This window comes from Monodelphis domestica, chromosome 5 (assembly GCF_027887165.1).
Source record: "Monodelphis domestica isolate mMonDom1 chromosome 5, mMonDom1.pri, whole genome shotgun sequence".
NCBI classification, from domain to species: Eukaryota; Metazoa; Chordata; class Mammalia; order Didelphimorphia; family Didelphidae; genus Monodelphis; species Monodelphis domestica.
Genome location: NC_077231.1, coordinates 126,661,209 through 126,679,986, shown reverse-complemented (window position 1 = coordinate 126,679,986; position 18,778 = coordinate 126,661,209). Strand labels below are relative to the sequence as shown.

At 37.5% G+C, this 18,778-nt stretch overlaps 1 protein-coding gene and 1 long non-coding RNA gene across 2 annotated transcripts in view; one reads left to right on the top strand and one right to left on the bottom strand.

Moving 5' to 3' along the window:
* The window catches only part of STRAP (serine/threonine kinase receptor associated protein), a 21,956-nt gene extending 18,936 nt beyond the window's left edge, over window positions 1-3,020 (bottom strand). The window contains exon 1 of the mRNA XM_001363774.5: window positions 1,917-3,020. Within this exon, the coding sequence (XP_001363811.1) occupies window positions 1,917-2,028 (112 nt within the window). The 5' untranslated portion in view covers window positions 2,029-3,020. The remainder of the gene's footprint in view (window positions 1-1,916) is intronic.
* A 549-nt stretch (window positions 3,021-3,569) lies between these two features.
* Window positions 3,570-18,778, top strand: part of LOC103101051 (uncharacterized) — a 42,928-nt gene continuing 27,719 nt past the window's right edge. The window contains exon 1 of the long non-coding RNA XR_472641.2: window positions 3,570-5,126. This is a non-coding gene — a long non-coding RNA (uncharacterized LOC103101051). The remainder of the gene's footprint in view (window positions 5,127-18,778) is intronic.

The following is an 18,778-nucleotide window of genomic DNA, read 5'->3' as shown; positions in this document are numbered from 1 at the left end:
TAATTGATTAATAAGTGTTTCAAGTGCATTCTCAGAAATTCAAAAGTTAAATATCAATATCTCAAATATCAATATAGTTTTTTAAAAATAAAACTGTAATTTTTTATTTGAACATGTGTTTTTATTAGTATGATGAACTCCCACAGTGAGAAAAGTATTGTTCTACAACTTAATTTTAGAACTGTATGACAAACAGAAAAGTTAAGTGGCTCTGGGTAAAATCACTTAACCCTTCAGTATCTCAGGCAGTTCTCTATGACAAAGGTACAAGAAGCTACCAGATCTGCATTGGTCAACAAGTTCCTCACCTGGAAGAACAGGCCTTATCAGAAAAAAATAAATGACTGGAAATAATTTATTAACCTCACAATTAAAAATAAGAACTAGAGGGGGCAGCTGGGTGGCTCAGTGTATTGAGAGCCAGACCTAGAAATGGGAGGTCCTAGGTTCAAATCTGGCCTCAGATATTTCCTAGCTGTGTGACCCTGGGCAAGTAACATTAACTCCCATTGCCTCCCTCTTACCACTCTTTTGCCTTGGAACCAATACACAGCATTAATTCTAAGAGGGAAGGTATGGATTGAAAAATAAAATCAACAAAAAAGATCTATCAAAAGTCATGTGAGAAGCCCAACAAATCTTCAAAAGGTATTCTCACAGTAAGGGCTTGGGGAAAAATAGAAAGTATTTTAAAGTTCACCATAAAGCACCAGCAAACAAAAAAATGTAATATGATGAAAAAATACATTTGAAGACAGATTTTTTAACTTAATATAATAAACTTAACTTGTAATTTTCTCAAGTTCTAATTCATATGTAAAATCCATGGAAATAAATAAAAATTATAACATAGCAAACAACCCAGTCACAACATATTTTTAAAGCTGAAAAATATTCTACTGAAATTTAATAATTATACTTTTGAATCTCATTAAAAACAATTTTCAGAAGCTTCATGCTATATATTAAATTGGAGTAACTCTTTATATGTCCTTCCCTAATGATTCATGCTGATGAGGCAGTAACTTTTCATAGTCTAAAACTACAGCAATAGAGACAGCAGGCTCTGCCTACATTCTTACTTAAGCCTTTAATAGGCCATTACTACACTTAAGAGACCAGGTAAGCCATACCAGGTGGTAAATTTCTTTGAGCACAATTCATGAGCCTCCGTAGAAAGCATGGAAGGGAGAACTGTTGCAAGACCCTGAAAGGAGGAATATATCTCCCATGATAAAGTTATGGTCCTTGTTAAGTACTAAGCCTAATATCCTAAGTTTGAGTACATATTTAAACATGAAAATCAGTACGTGTCTCCTTGCTTCTAAAATGTTCATGTGATGGTTTTTCCTTAGAAATTTGTGAATATATTAAAATAGAAAAAAGAGGGAGGTCCTTTGACTTCTGAAAAGATTATCGTGAAGTTTGGCTAATGACTAGTGGATACTTTGTAATCTTTAGGTGTAGGCAAAAATCATTAAAAAAAAAGAAAATAAAAGCCTACATCGTAGCCTATGCCCAAGTAACTTAGCCAGAAAGTTACAGAAGTTTGCCTTTCCAATTCTTAGCCATGTGCCCTCGGAACCACCTAAGAATTCTTCCGTACCCCACTTGAAGGCAGAGACCCTACCCCGTGGAAGGAAGGCCTCCCTGGAAGAGCCCCCACAGGACCTCCCCTCCCCCAAACCTCGTAAGCTATTTCCAGCCCTTCCAAGCTGGGGCATCTGGACTAGCGGGCAGCTGGGCCCGCCTCTCAAGATGGGGCCACGGGCTCCTCCTGGGATCCCCCGGAAGCGGGCAAGGGCACGGGGAGGCCCAGGGCCTCCGGAGCAGAAACTCGGCGAACACGGCCTTACTCCTTTCTCTCCGCCTCCCAGTCCAATGAGAGCCAGCTCCAGGCCCGGAACCTCGCTCACCTTTGCAGGCGCTGATTAGGAAATAGCCATAGGGAGTGATGCCACTGAAGGCCAGATCCACCACAGGCCGCGTGTGCCCGGAGCAGGTGAGCGGAGTCTGCCTCATCGCCATGGCGGCGGTGGCAGGAGCGGCAGCGCCTCAGCGGGCGGCTGCAGGGAGGCGCCGAGGGGTCGCTGATGTCCTCAGGCGGCTGCTCCTGCGGGGCGGCTGAAGCTCCGGCCACTCCAGGGAAGGCCCTGGTCCCGACACCGGGGGGCTAGGCGGAGGGAAAGAGGAAGGAGCTGCTCCGGCAGGCGCTGAGGTCAGGAGCGGCCTCCGTGCGGAGAGGTGGGTCAGCGCGGGGTGGGCTCTAGCTGCCTAGGGAGGGAGAGGAGGAGGAGGAGGAGGAAGAGGAGGAAGGGAGGGAGGGAGGGAGGGAGAAAAGGAGAGGGGAGCGCCGAGCCGGGCGCCGCCAGCACGGTCCACTCCAGCGCTGGCAGGAAGTGACGGTGGTAGATGACGTGAGGGGAGTCGCTGGAAATGACGCCGTGGGGACGGCTCCTCCCCGAAGGCACCTCGCACTTTAGGTCCCGCCTCTGACCACACCCATTACCCCACCCTTGCCCTACCTTCCGGAGAGAATCAGAGAAGCAGGGGATTTGGGCGCTGGGCAGTTTGTCTCGAGCCTAGGGGCCGGGGTCAGAAGTCTCCTGCCCTGCCCGTTTGGGGTCAAGGCCGGACTGGGGCCATATTGTCCGAAATTGGTTGAACCTCGCCTTGATGACCCTCACCCAAAAGCTAGAAATCTTCTCAGCTTCCCATTCCCTCCCAAACCCATCTTTATCCTGAGTCGCATTTATTTTCTTATATTTTCAATATAATACGGTAGATCCAAAATCAAAATCTACCGTAAAATGGTCGAGATCCTATTAAGATTTGTCCTCTTCATAAGGTTGTAGAGTTAGTACTGGGAAGGACTGGAAATTCACAGGATCCTGGATTTAGAGAGAAGAGGCTTAAGAGATCTCATCCAGGACAGGAAAACTGAGGAGAAAGGACTTGCCCAAGTTCACACAAGTAGAAGTAAGATTTTGAGTCAGCTCCCCTGAGGCCACTTCCAGCACTTCCTGATGCGTTATCTATGGATGGACAAATCAACAAGCATTTTATTAAAATTTTTAATTAAGTTCTTATCTACTAAGCATGGTGCTAAGGACCCAAAGACAAAAATGGCACAGCCCCAGCCATCACAGAGCTTACTTTTGCCATCTAGTCATCTAGTCTGATTCCTTCATTTCATGTTTTTTTTTTAAGGCAATGGGGGTCAAGTGCCCAGGGTCACACAGCTGGGAAGTGTCTTAGACCAGATTTATGATTCCTTCGTTTTAAAGATGAGGTAGGGGCAGCAGGGTAGCTCAATGAAGTGAGAGCCATGCCTATAGATCAGAGGTTTGGGTCTCAAATCTGGCCTCAGATACTTCCTAGCTGTGTGACCCTAGGCAAGTCACTTAACCCCCATTCCCTAGCCCTTATCACTCTTCTGCCTTAGAACCAATACACAGTATTGATTCTAAGATGGGGAGTAAGAGTTTAAAAGAGTTTTTTAAAAAAGAGTTTAAAAAAAATGAGGAAACAGGGTTACGTGATTTGCACAGGGTCACAGAGCCAGGATTTGAGGCCAAGATTTGAAAACAGGTCCCCCTGACTCCCAGCATGAGGCTCTATCCACAGAGCCATCTAGCTCTCTTTTAAACATCCAGAATAAAAGGACATTTTCCTATAAAATAATAAAAGGAGATTTAGGGTTAGGAGGAGGGAGTTCCAAGAGTTGCAGGTGCTAAAAGTCAAAGGATCTATTAAAAGCTGGTTTCCCCTCATATCTACGACTTTAGGGAAATTTCCTGTCTATCATTCCAAAGTTTACATTCTTTCTAGAACTCTTTCCATTTCAATAATCTCTCAAAAACAATAATTTAAAAAGGCCTCCTTCTGCAGTTTATGTTCTTATTAGAGGGATCATAGGTATCTCAACAAAAAAGGAGCCATCCTTTCCTGCTATAGGGTCATAAAGCTGTCCCTCAGCAAACTATCCAAGACTGGGAACAGGTGTGGGATTACAGAGGGAAAAAGATTCTTTGGTTTCCTTGATTAAGATTTTAAGTCCCTGAATAACTTTGAAGAGGATGCTTCATCCAATTTCCATAAAAGAAAGGGGTATATCCTTATTAGATTGCCAAAATGCATTGCCGTCTTTTCTGGGTAATGCTTGACTCAAGCCAAGTCCCTGGTAGTTTATTTTAATAATGGAAAAATGCAAAAATAAATCAATCAGCAATTAACAGAAAGAGAACTGTTTAGCCATAGTAGAAGAATACATAACAAGAATGACATTGAAAATCCCTTGAGTTGATTCATCTGAGCAAAGCTTCCTTGCCTGAATTGCCCATCAAAAGTTTTCCATCTGCCAAGCAACAAAGAACACCTGAGGCAAGCTTCTCATGGTTATTTTATACTCAGGCAGCCAGGAAATAAAATGAAAATATTAATTCTTTGGTCCTCTGAGCCAACCAAGTCTCTTTAAGGATAGTTGCAATACTTCTTAGGAAAAACTAGCCTAACTTCCATGAAGTCAGAGTTTAAGATATTCCTTCTACCACACCATCCAATGGGGCTGCTAGAAAGTGGGAAATTTTGGTTGGTGAGCCTGGAACAAGCAAATCTCTGGTGTCAATGTGGGCCTCAGGATAGGTTGCATGCAAGTGACCTATATAACTCTTAGCTATTTTGATTCAGTTAATACAGACCTACACTGGGTTATCTCAGCTTCAGAGAGGTGATTCATATTTTTAGTGGCTCTAAGAGATGAATGCTGGGAGATAAGATGGTAAAGTAAAATACTACCAGAGCTTGCCAAAACCCTACACACTCACACTCTCACACACACACATGTGAATTTTAAAATCTCCATCTTGCTTTGTCTAGCACTCAAAATTGTGCACACCCACATGACATGGGCATGTGCTAGTCAATGACAAATCAGAAATAACTGCCCACCTGGGCTGTCCTAAGCCAAGCTGGAGTCACCATTGGCACTTGTGAGGCACAGGAAGTGAGGTAGGGAACAGCCTCGGGAATTCACTCACTTCCTGTGGACAGAGCTAGGTGGCAGTTCGTGCTAGGAGCTTGAGCAGGGAGGAGGCCCACAGACAGCTTTCCTTCAGATTGGTCACGTGAGTCAAGGACTGATTCTCTTCTCTACCTTGGCCTTCCTGCCTAAACTCCCTCTGGCTCTGCCAGAAGGTTGAGTTAACCTTTTTCCCTTTCCTCCTCTCTCCTTCTATCCCTCTCCTTTTTCTTACTCCCGTTGTGATTAAACCACCATAAACTCCACTCTGACTTGAGTGTTTCATTTTAGGAAGTTCATAGGTAAATTCCTTGGCGACCATAAATTAATATTATAACATCTTTAAAGGTGATTTTCACAATAACAGAGAGAGAGAGAGAGAGAGAGAGAGAGAGAGAGAGAGAGAGAGAGAGAGAGAGAGAGAGAGAAAATAAATCACTTCAAGGCAAAGCAAAACAAGGGGGACACATCTCACTGGGTGAAAAGGGAGACTTCAAATGCAGCATCTAGGAAATTCAATAGAGTGTGGACTAGTCCAGTATAAGCCACATGGCCCAGAACAACAAACTAGGGGAACAAGGACCAGCCCTGACCACAAACAACTGAAGAACTGAGAGCACATGGAGCAGAATCCAGCTGGACAAAACATCAGCAAGCCTCCCTACAGCAAGCCAGCTAAGTGAGCTGATTAGTGGATATTCTGGGACCCATAAGCAGCCAAATCTATGAAAAGCACCAGAAAAGAATACTAAATATTCTACTAAATACTAATTTATTTAAACTAAATACAAAAAAATTTGGAACAGTACTCTCTCTATCCAGAACCTCAATAGATAAGTAAGGTAATGGGGGATGGGGGTGGAGAATAACTTGAAAAATAAGCAAAAAAAAGAAAGAAAGAAAGAAAGAAAAAGAAAGAAAGAAAGAAAGAAAGAAAGAAAGAAAGAAAGAAAGAAAGAAAGAAAGAAAGAAAGAAAGAAAGAAGAAAGAAAGAAAAAACCTAAACACAAAAAGTTACTTTAGTGATAGGGAAGATCAATACAAATTCAGAACAAGACAACAATGCCAAAAAAGGAAACATATAAAGACTCAAGGTATGAAAGAACTGATTAGAAGACCTTCAAAAGAAATTAAAAAACCAAATGATAAAAATTTGATAGCATTAACAACTTTGAAAAAAATTCACTGAAGAAAGCAAGTTCTAAAAACTAAAATGAGCCAAATGGAAATGGAGGGGGGAAAAAACCCTGAAAAAATACTTTTTAAAAAGTAAAGTTGGTCAAATGGAAAAGGAAACACTAAAGCTTAAGGAAGGAAATAAATCTCTAAAAGTTAGAATTCAGCAAATGGAGGCTAATGACTCCATAAGACATTAGAACATTAGAAGAATGAAAAATTAGAAGAAAATCTGAAATACCACACTGGAAGAACTAACCTGGAAAATAGATCAAGGAGTAACAACCCCAAGAATCATCAGAATACCTGAAAGCCAAGATAAAAAAAGAGAGAGAGAGAGACTAGACACTATGTTATAAGAAATTACCAGGAAAAACTGCCCTGATATCCTCAAACAAGAAGGAAAAAGAAATTGAAATAATCCACTAATCACCTCCTTAAAGAGTCACCAAAATAAAATATTGCAGGAATATTATAGCCAAATTCTAGAATACCCACACTAAAGAGAAAGTACTGAAGTAGCCAGAAGGAACCAATTCAAACATCACAGAGCCTTAGTCAGGATTGCACAGGGCCTAACAGCTTCTACATTAAAGGACTGGGGAGCATGAAATATGATATTCTGAAAAACAAATGATTTAGTAATACAATCAAGAATCAAATACTCAGTGAAACAACATAATTCTTCAGAGGAAAAAATTAACATTTAATGAAATGTAGAACTTACAGGCATTCCTAACTCCCACCCTTTCCCCCAAAAAAAGAATTGAAAAGAAAATTCTATGAGCTAATTTGACATTCAAAAGAAGCATAAAAAGGTAAACAGAAAACTGAAAACTTAAGAGTTTCAATAAGGTTAAACTGGTCACATTTCCAACATTGGAAGGTAATAATTAAGAGACTAAAATGATATTTGAGATATGTGAAGATAGGATTAACTCTCCCCTTGCCTATTTTTAAATCAATCAACAAAAACTGAAAACACCCCTACTTACTAAAGTGGGTGACAATTCCAGAAGTAACTGACCACCCCTTGGGCAGTGCTAAGCAAATTTAAAAATGGTAATTGGCTCCCATAAAGTGGAGGAAGGGACAGGAAGTGACATGAAAAAAGGGCCACAAAAGTCCTGAACTTCCTGTCCAAAGGAGTCTTTGGCCTCTTGGGCTTGTAGGATCTTGGACTGGGAATGCTGCTTGGAGCTATGACTATGGACTTTGACCTGGGACTCTGGCTCTTGGACTGCTTCTGGTAAGACTGCTCTTGGATCTTCTCCTTTGGAGCTTCACTTGGGTCAGTGAGAAGCTGACCCTCCTTTCCTGGCCTCTGGAGAGGCCTTCCCCTCTTGGAGGAGGCCATGTGGGTAGAACTCCTGTTTAATTCACCACTGAGTCCTCTGGCTACAGATTAACAAGCCCTCTTAGCCTGATCCAAGGACTGGAGCAATATTTAGGGTGATAGGCTAACCATCTTCTCTACCCTCTTTTACATTTCTCTATTTTTGCTCTTTCCACCTCTTTGTAAATAAAGCTATTGAAAGTCAATTTGACTTGAGCTATAATATTTTTAAATTGGCTTCCACAGTATTATCTGAGAATTCCCATATATTTAGTCAAACCCTAAATTTTAATTCCTTACAGGTACTTAAGTACTCAAGATACTCAAGAACTTTATCACTATTAGGGCAATGTTATGTTCCAGAGACCCTTGCAATAGGTGAAAATCTGTTAAGTAGCAACATTATATTTATTTTATTATTTATTTTTAGGCTTTTTTAAGGCTTTATAAACCCCCCTCTCTTCTTAAACCTTCTCCAGAAAGTTAAATAAGAGGGGATGAAATAAAAAAAATCAAGAGAAGAGTAAGAGGAACACATTGAGAGAAGAGAAGAGAAAAGGAGGGATAGAAGATAAATTTTCTCACGTGAAGACCAATAATTTCATTAAAGAGAATGACAATGAGGAAAAGACATGCTAAAATTAATGGGATGCAGCCGAAGCAGTACTTGGGGGAAAATTTATATCTCTAAATACTTACATCAATAAAATAAAGAGCAGATCAATGAATGAAACTATAAAAACTAGGAAAAGAACAAATTAAAAATCTTCAATTAAACACCAAATTGGAAATCCTGAAAATCAGAGGAGAAATTAGCAAAGCTAAAAGTAAAAAACCATAATAAGACAAGGAGATAGTCTTATGTTTAGTGTACCTAAATGTTCAAGTATCTGATTGTTTTATCTCCAAAAACTTTTAAGAATTTCCCCTGATATCACTTCCTCACTGTTTAAAAAAAACTTTTTTATATTTTCTGTTTTATAATGTTTTTATAATGTTTTATAATGTTTTCTTCCAGGGCTGCTTATATTATGGTTGGTTTAATATTATTTTTGAGGTAGAAGATTCTATAGAAAATTTTAGGGATCTTGCCACTATAGGGTAGCATGTAGTAGAAGCAATACCACTTTTATGTGTCCTGGGCTGGACTACAAGGGAAGAGAGGTCATTTTGCTTCCTTGCTGTTGACTACATAAAAGAACCAGCACAGGAGAGTTAGTGTTAGAAGTTTCAGCTCATCTCCTACTGCTTTCTAGGGAATGTTTTCCTACCTGTGCCAGTTCTTCAAAAGGATCCTAGTGTTGTTTTAACTTTATATCCTTTAAAATTGTTTTTTTAATTTTATTTAGTAAGTGGTATTAAATTGTAGTTAAAAAAATTTTTTTAATTGCATCTTTAAGCCTTGAATATGCTTTACTTAGGCTTGGCCTTCAATAACAAAGTAGAGTAGAAGGGAAGTTACTAGTGCTTGGTAGATCAAGAAAGATATCACAAAGAAGATGGTCCTTGCACTGTGTCTTGGGGAAGAAAGGGATTCCATGAGGCAAGGATTATAATGAATCATATAATCAGAGAGTTGGAAGGAAAGGCCAGTAGAGGTCAAAGGCTCATAGATTTTGGTCTATGAAGGAACCTTAGAGGACATCTAGCATAGCTTCATTTTACAGATGAGAAGATCATCAAGGTTGAATCACTTGCTCAAGGCCATATAGATAGTAAGTAGCAAAGTCAAAATTTGAAACAGGGTCCTCTAACTCCAAATACAGAAGTTTTACCTTACTTTTTACTTTATTGTCATGGCTCAAGAAATATTACTCCAATCTATAAATGAATGGAAATTGCATCTATATTGTCCCTAACAAATGACCACAGCTAAATGGCACAGTGGATAGAGCACCAGGTCTGGAGTCAAAGATGACCTGAATTCAAATCCATATGCTTACTATCTGTGTGACTCTAGGAAAATCTTTTAACCCTGTTTGCCTCAGTTTCCTCAGCTGTAAAATTATCCGGAGAAGGAAAAAGCAAACCATTATAATTATCTTCACTAATAAAACCCCAAATGGGGTAATAAGGAGTCAGACACTGTTGAAACTATTGAGTAGAAATAAAACAAGTGAACATCCAACCTTGGTTTAAAATATGTAGTATTGCATTATTCACTCCAAGTCATCCTGTTCCACATTGGAGTAGCTCTCATTAGTAGAAAATATGTGCTTAAATTCAGCAAAAATCTGGTCTCTACCACTTTCATCCATGACTCCAATACCAGCCTTTTCTGGTGAAGAACAAACCTAATTCTTCCATAAAACAGTCCTTCTTATGTAATACTCCCATAAAAACAGCTATCAGGTTTCCCTTAAATCTTCTCCAAATTGTGTAATTTTTAAATATAAATATAAAACTATCACAATTCTTTTTTTTTAGATTCCACTTATTATTCTTGCCTGTCAAAGTCTTTTTGAAACCTAATTCTATCATCATATTAATTATTCCTTTCTAGCTTTGTGTCATCTACAAAGTCGATCTGCATACTAAATCCTTAATAAACATTTCATTAACAAATTTGGGAGGGTAAACAAAACTTATTTTATCATAATGCTTTTTAATACAATGAGTTTATCACCAGATATCATGTTCCTGATGTAAACCTTAAAATTTCTTAGACTTATGAATGTTGGAAATTTCCCCATTGGGAAATTTCATACTTGAAAAAATTTCCTACTGATAGTAAGAACTCTATTGGAATGTGAAACTCCTTGGCATGGGAGGATCCTTCTCCTCCCTACTTAAGACTACTTTAGGACAGAAACCTTTTGCTAAACAATGGAAAGGGCTTTGACCTATGCTTAAGCATAGAACAGGAAGTTCTTTGAGTCATGATTGATTTTAGAATTGATACAATAGAGATACTTGGAATGACAGAACCAGGTCTTGGAAACTACAATCTCCACCCTACTCAGAGTAACAGGATTTAGGAAGGGCTGCAGTAAAGATCAAGATTTAATAATTTGAGAATATGACCTTCAACAGACATATGCAAAGGGGGCAGACCTCTGGGCAGTCCTGGGTTAAGCTAGAGCCACCATTGGCACAGGGGAGACATCGACAGTGATTGGTAGATGTGAGAACTGAGGGGAGGGAACTTAGATTGTTTGCTTAAAGAGGAGGTGGCTCTGAAGGAGAAGTCAGGAGGTTGCTCTGAAGGAGGACTGAGGAGGTTGCTCTGAAGGAGAACTGAGGAGGTTGCTCTGAAGAGGGACTGGGAGAGGTTTGCTCTGAAAGAGGTCTGAGAGAGGTTTGCTCTGAAGGAGGTCTGAGAGAGGTTTGCTCTGAAGGAGGTCTGAGGACTGAAGAGGAAGTGGATGCTCTGAAGGAGGTCTGAGAGGAGGGAGGGCCTGGAGGGAGAGTTCCTGGAGAGGTTTTGAAGGAGGCTGTGGAAGGTGCACTCAGGAGGAGTCAGGAGGAGAATTCTCTGGAAACATTTCTTGGAAGGAGGCTCTCTTGACCCCAGTTTTGTGCCGAATATTCCTGTGTTAAGTCTATCTAAGGCATTAGCAAATTCAGGGATTCCTAAGCTAATGGGGAGAAGTAGGTTCTGGTTCTTTTTTGTTCTGGGCAGCCAGATACACACATAAATCAACACATTCTTTAGTTACTAATTAATAGGATGTGAGTTCTATCTAACAAATAGAAGCAATGTGTATTACCTCATCAATCATCCCAAACAAGCTCATCAACTACTTCCAAGCCAGGAATGGGTTCCAATAAATTTGTCCCTTGCTTCATTAGGTGATTTATTTCTCTTGAGTCTTGTAGTATATCTTTAAGGGAGAGCAACACGAGTAGTAGCTGGAGTGAGGGGTATGTGGTTGCCTTATTCCACAGGTTAGGAGTTAAGGAAGACCATATTCTTAAGGAATATATACATAAACACAAGAGTTAAACTTAAGATCTGTGGTGTCTACTACTATAATTAACTATTGCCTTTTTTTTTTACTGAATCACAGAACTTTAGAGTTGGAAGGGCTATCAGAAGCCACGTAGTGCAGCCCATACACAAAAGAAGCCTCTAATACAATATAATTGACAAGTGATGATCTAGTCTCTGCTTAAAAGCTTCCAGGAAGGGAAAACCCATTTCCTCTTGAGACAATAATTCCACTTTTGAATAGCTATAAATGTTAGGAAGTCTTTTCTGACAGCATGCCTACATTTATCTCTTTGCAACTTCTACTCGTTCATTGTTCCTTGTTCAGACTTCTAAAGCTAAGGAAGGAGAGCAGCAAATCTAATGCTTCTTTGACAAAACTGCCTTTCAGTTTTGTACTATTATGTCATCCCCACATCTTCTCTTTTCCACCTAAACATTCCCAGTTCTTTGAAAGAATCTTCCTGTGATGTATTTATGCAGCTTCTCTAATGTTAGGTTAAAATTTAAAAGAAATATTTACATACAAGGAGAAAAAGGAAGATAATGTTTATGCCACTGCCACCACCACCCTCCCTTCCAAATCCTTCTCTCCTAGGAGCTTCTGAACCTTTTTTGTGTTGCCTTGTTTGATTTTGGTAGTTGATGGGGAAACAGAATTTCCCAAGATATTTGAGATAGGTAGTTATGACATTTGTTTACAATGAAACAAAAAAGGACATTTGCTCCTTGGTAGCTGAATAAAATATCTGAATTTTTTAGTTTTCTCATTTAGTTAATGATCATTTTAATTTGTGCAAGCAAATGGAAAAATTATTTCTCCCAGAATAGATATTATTATATACAAATACAATGAACAATTACATAATATGATATTTTTCTTTCACTGAACAGAAGAGAGAAGACTTGTGGGAAATGACTTAAGCTATTGGCATTCTTTGAGAACCTTTTCCAATAACTAATGGCTATATACAGAGAAGTGCTAGTAAATTTTCAACAACTAGCTGGTTTTAACAAAAATGAATAGATGTGATACACTTTTGCATTTAATCTGCATTATTAACACTTTCTCCATCACTTTCTTAAGTCTAGAAATTAACAAAACAATGAATTAAGCCTTGATTTTTGTAATTTCAAAGGTATAAATGTTTGCACTGAAAATTTAACAACTCCCTTCTCCCAGATTGGTATAAAATGGCTTTAGCACACCCCTGGGTATTTATAGCACTTTAATTCATGTCAAATTTGTTATTGTGGATATCACTATAATTTTTTACCAGACTGTGAGCCTGCCTTTTCCTACCATGTAGGTGGGAGTGGACTTGATTATCTGTACAGCCTTTAGCACTTTAGTCTTTAACACTGACCAGACAGAGAGCTGAGTTTCCCTCTTTCTTGTACTACCTTTTTTGCTGCATCAAGAAGGTAAAGATTACAGTTCATCCATAGTGTAGATGCCAAGAACTAAAGTGGAAGAGGGGATACCTCCCCCACTCATTTTATTCTAAGTCCAAGAAATGGGCCTGGGAATATTTATTTCTGTTGTTTCATTTTTACTCAATTTTAGGTTCTATACAACAGTCTCCACTGGATTCAGGGCTTAGAACACTTCAGAGCTGGAATTCCAAGAGGCATATTTCAGTTTAGCAAGAAAGCCTAGAAAAGTCAGAATTCCTGGAAACTTAAATCCAATAAGAGTTTTTGAGCTTAGAAATGGGACTATATAAGAACTGAGATAAACTGTATATCTGTTATTATAACTTTTGAAATAAATATTCCTTTGTAAAAACTAATTCAATTGTTAGTGGTCAAATAGAATTGATATACAGGAGACCTTATCCCTAATAACTGAAGAAAAATAATGGGTTGGGATCAGAGCTATTTGCAGAAAGCCTAGACATTCCCAATTCCCATTTAAGGATATTAGAGGCCCTGAGAAAGGGGCAAAATTAATATACTTGGTTTTTAGGCAATGGGAGCCAAGGTAGTCAGTGTTACATAAACAAAATCAAAAGACCAAAAAAAGAAAAAGAAAAAAGAAAGAAAGAAAAAGATGCAGCTACATGGAAGCTTCAGTTTCTCTGAAAAAAGGAGGTGGGAAAGGAGTTGAAGAGTTAACTTTATTATGCAACCAAAAGCAATAAAAATATATCATTTTGTGGGATATTTAGTCATCTCCTATTGCATTACTCATGATAAATATTTGCAAAAATAAAATGACAACCATAAAAATAATTGCAATCTATGCACTAACATCTGTTGTAAAGCATAGGAAGATATACAACTTCTGAAAACTCGAGTATTTGAACTGAATGAATATATCATTTGATACTGATTATTGAAAAGATAGGTATTATACCTCATACTCAGTAAATTAATAAAGATGAGAAAAAATGGAAATCGGCAGTGTTGGAGACATTGTGGAAAGACAAGCATACAAATGCAGTGTTATTGAAACTGCAAATTAGTTCAACCATTCTGGAAAACATTTTGGAATTATTATAATAAAGTAGGTAAAAGATCCAAACATTTTGACCCAGAGATTCCACTGCTAGGCATATACTTCAAGGAGATCATCAACAAAAAGGCATTATATTTGCCAGAATATTTGTAGGAGGAATGTTTTTTGGAGTAGCAGTGAACTGCAAAGGAAATAAATGTCAATCGCTTGGAGAATGCATAAACAAATTACAGTGCATGAATATTACTGTGCTGTAAGAAACAACAAATAGGATGAACTCTAAGAAGTGAAAGATTTACATGAATTAATGAAAAGTGAAGTAGCAGCATAAAAGTCAGGTAAACAATAACAACTACAAAAATGTAAAAGTGAAGAACCACCACAAAACAATAGAAAAAGGATGTGAAACTAGAAAGAACAAGTTGTCTCAAAGAAGAGGAATAAGAAGAACTCCTCCCCTCCTCTTTTGCAGAAGTGTGTGTGCCTGTGGGGAAGGATGCATGCCTTGGGTCTGAAACACTTCATATAATATCAGATTTTTTTCAATGTATTGATTTTTAATTAAAAAAAATTTTATATATAGGATAATATCATATGTAACATAACAATATAATACATGTGATTAATTATGCATATGGAATCAATTATACTACACATCCTTTTCCAAGAAAAACAATTTCTCATATTTACTATGTCCAAAAATTTGTGACTTATTCATTTTCCCCCCTCACACTCACCCTTTTCCCATACCCAAGAAGGCAGGTACTATGATACAGGTTGTACATATATTATCATATAACATATATTTCTCTGTTTGTGATGTTGTGAAACAAGACACATAATACTTTACTAGAGAAAATTCATGGATGAAATAAAGTGAAGAATGCTATGTTTTAATATGCATGTGGACAAAAGGTCAGGAAGGTTCCAAGTCCACCCAAAACCACCTCCAAAGAACCACAAGGGAGAAAAAACACTTCAAAGCAAATTTTGGAGCAGCAGAACCAATAAAAGATAGTGAAGCAAGGTTTCAGTCAAATAAAATGTCAAAGGACAGCAGGAAGGACCCATCTTTCCTGTGAAAGAGGAGATATCAGTGGAACTAGCAAGGAATGACCCAACATATGGTAAGGAGCATTAGCAGTGACTTCATACAACCACACATTGGGAAATATTTAGCAGAAGGAGCAACCCAGTGCTTTGTGATGAATATTTCTCTGCCAGTATATGAGAAAACAATGAGGCAAAGCTCCTAGCCAATAACAAGTTTATTGAGAGATTGGTGTCTCTCAGCAAAGCTGGGTCGTAAGGTTTTCCTCCCAACCAAAGACAATTGAATGAGAGTTTTCTCCCATTTTTATGGGAGAAAATTAAATTAAAATTAAATCAAACCAAGGGACACTATACCCTCCAAGAATGGAGCTAACCTTTAGCACATAGGCAAAGTCAAGAAAATAGTTCCCCTAAATGAGCAAAAGACAGAAAAAGCCCAACACTAGAAAACATTTTCAGCAAAAGAAATGACCAAAATGCAAGCTCAGAAGAGGGTAGCAATATGAAAATGTAAATGTGTGAGACTTCAAAGGAAAATGTGAAAGGATATTGGACCAAAATTGAACTCTTGAAAGAGTTCCAAAAGAGAATTCAAAAACTAAATAATAAGAAACTTAGAGGGGAAAAAGTAGAAAATAAAATGATAGGAAAAAGTCAACAACTTAGAACAAAAAATCACTGATGAAAACAATTTCCTAAAAATTAGACTGGACAAATGGAAGCTAAGGACTTCATAAGATACCAAAAAAACAAACAAATAAAAAAAAAAACAATAAAACAAATCCAAAAGAATGAAAAAAATGGGAGAAGTTGTGAAATATCTCACTTGAAAAACAACTGACCTGAAAAATAGATCCAGGAGAAATAACCTAAGAATAATGTGACTGCCAAAAAGCCATGATAAAAAAAAAAAAGACCCTGGACACCATATTACAAGAAAGTATCAAGGAAAATGCCCCAATGTTCTTGAAGAAGAGGGAAAAATAGAAATGGAAAGAATTCACTAATCACTTCATGAAAGAAAACACAAATTTAAAATCCCAGGACTATTATAGCCAAATTCCAGAACTCCCAGACTAAGGAGAAAATACTATAAGCAGCCCCCAAAAAATTAAATATCATAGAATCACAGAATTACACAAGACCTAGAATTTCTTCTACATTTAAGGACTGGAAATCATGGAATATGATATTCCACAAGGAATAGAATCTAGGACTATAACTGAGAATCATTTACCCAGTGAAACTGAGCCTAACACTCCACAGGAAAAAATGCATATTTAGTGAATTAGAGAAATTTTCCTGATGAAATGACCAAAGCTGAAAACAAAATTTGGTGATCAAAATTTGACACTCAAGAGAAGCATAAAGAGGCTAACAGAAAAGAAAAAAAACCTCAAGGGACTCAGTGGGGTTAACAGAATCACATTTCTGAATGGGAAAGTGATAACATATGTTTTCAGATTTTTTAAAATATACATTATCTATCAGTCAAACTGATTTTTTTTTCCTTTTTAAAATACTATAAGTTATATGGGATAACTCTAAGGGAAGGGGAGGGAGAGGGATCCTAGAGATTACTATTATAAATATGAAAAACAAAAGAAATATCAATAAAACCCTTTAAAATGGATTTAGGGCAGCTGCAAGCTGAGAGATAAGATGGTAGAATAAGGAATACTCAGCTTCTCTAAACCCTTCAAACACATACACAAAAGAAAACAAGTCACCTTTATAAAAAGGAAAGCAGGAGGGGACATATCTGAATGGAATGAAAAAAAAAAGTAGTAGTCCTACAAGTGTGGCATGGGGGAAACTAGTAGAACAAAGACCAACCCAAAATGCTTCCATAGGGCCTGAGGTAAAGAAAAGGCAAGGTAGGAGAGCAGTTCAAAGAACTTCCACATGGTCTGAGGCTATGAAACTGCAGAGTGGGAGTACCCCAGCACAAGAGATAAGTGGAAATGAACAACAGTGAAAGCAGAACTCAGCTAGACCCTACCTGCAAGCCTCCCTGCAAGAAGCCAGCCAGGATACCTTCTTGATGTGCATACTGAATAACCCAAAGTTAGCCAGGACTAGACCAAGCACCACACTTCTTTTTCTAGCTTCTGGTCTAGCTTTAATAGAAGTAAAATACTTGAGAAATGGATGACGCTGCAATAACAGAGAAGTGGGACTAGAGAAGAATTAAATAGTACCAGCTCTTAAGAGGAGAAGGGGGATTCTTCAGATATGAAGATGCAAACACAAGTTTGGAACAGTACTCCCTCTACCCCAGGAGCAGAGCTGGACTTCAACAGGTAGACCAGGTAATAAGAGTTGGGGGAAAACCCATAGAAAAATTAAAAAAAAAAGACAAAGAAAAAATATAACATTAGGAAGTTACTTTAGTGATAAGGAAGAACAAACTAAAAACTCAGAAGGGGTCAACAACAGCAAAAAAGGAAATATATGAAGCCCCAAATGAAAGTGAAAATGGATTTCAGGTCCCCCCCCCAAAAAAAAATCTTGAAAGAACTTGAAAAGAAGGTTTTTTTTAAATTAAATAATTAAAAGGAAAGATAGAAAGAGTCAACAACAAATTCACTGAAGAAAACAAGTAGCTAAAATCTAAAAAGGACCAAATAGAAATGGGGGCCAAAAATCCTCTAAAGAAAATAATTCCATGAGAACTAGAATGGACCAAATGGAAATGGAAACAAAACAAGCAAATAAACAAACAGAAGAAAGCTGGAGACTAAAGACTAGGATGGGCCTAGTGGAAAAGAAAATAATAAAGTTGAAAGAAGAAGATAACTTCCTAAAAATCAGAATTGAACAAATGGAAACTTACTCCCTTAGGCAGTAAAAAGTAATAAGATAAAATTTTTAAAAAATGAAAAAATAACATCTGAAATATCTCACTAGAAAAATAACTGACCTGGAAAATAGAGCTAGGAGAGACAATCTAAGAATCATTAGAATACTGGAAAGCTATGATTAAACAAACAAAAACAAAAAACCTGGACAAATATTACAAGAAAGCATAAAGAAGAAATGCCCTTATACCCTTAAACAAGAGAGGAAAATAGAAATTAAAAGAATTCATTGATTACCTCCTGAAAGAGATCCCAACTTTTAAAATCCCAGGACTATTTTTAAAATTCCCAGGCCAAGGAACAAGTACTTAAAGCAGCCAGAAGGAAACAATTCAAATATTATGGAGCCACTGTCAGGATTACATAAAACCTAACAGTTTCTATTTTAAAGGACTAGATTTTTCTGGAATATGTTACTTCAAAATCAAAATATCTAGAGCTACAATCAAGAATCATATAACCAGTGAAACTCAACATAATTCTCCAGTGAGAAAAGAGTAATGTCTAATGAAATAAAAAAATTTCAGCTTTACTGACAAAAAAAGAACTTAAAATAAAATTAATGCATGATTATATATATATATATATATATATATATATATATATATATATATAACCCAGATTGAATTGTTTGTCAACTCAATGAGGGGGGAGGGAAAAAGGGAGGAAGACAACTTAAATCATATAACTTTGGAAAACTTATGTGGAAATCTATTATTAAAATAAAAGAAAGGTAAACCATTAAAAAAAGAAAATGAAATGAGCAAATTCAACACTTAAGAAAAGCATAAAAATGTAAATAAAAAATGAAAATTAAGGGTATTAATATGGTTGAATTGAGTACAGTCATACCTGAGAAAGTGATCATTGAGATATGTGAGATATTAATGATACTTAAGGCACTTAAAGTACTGAAGATACTTAAAGAATTCAAGAATTC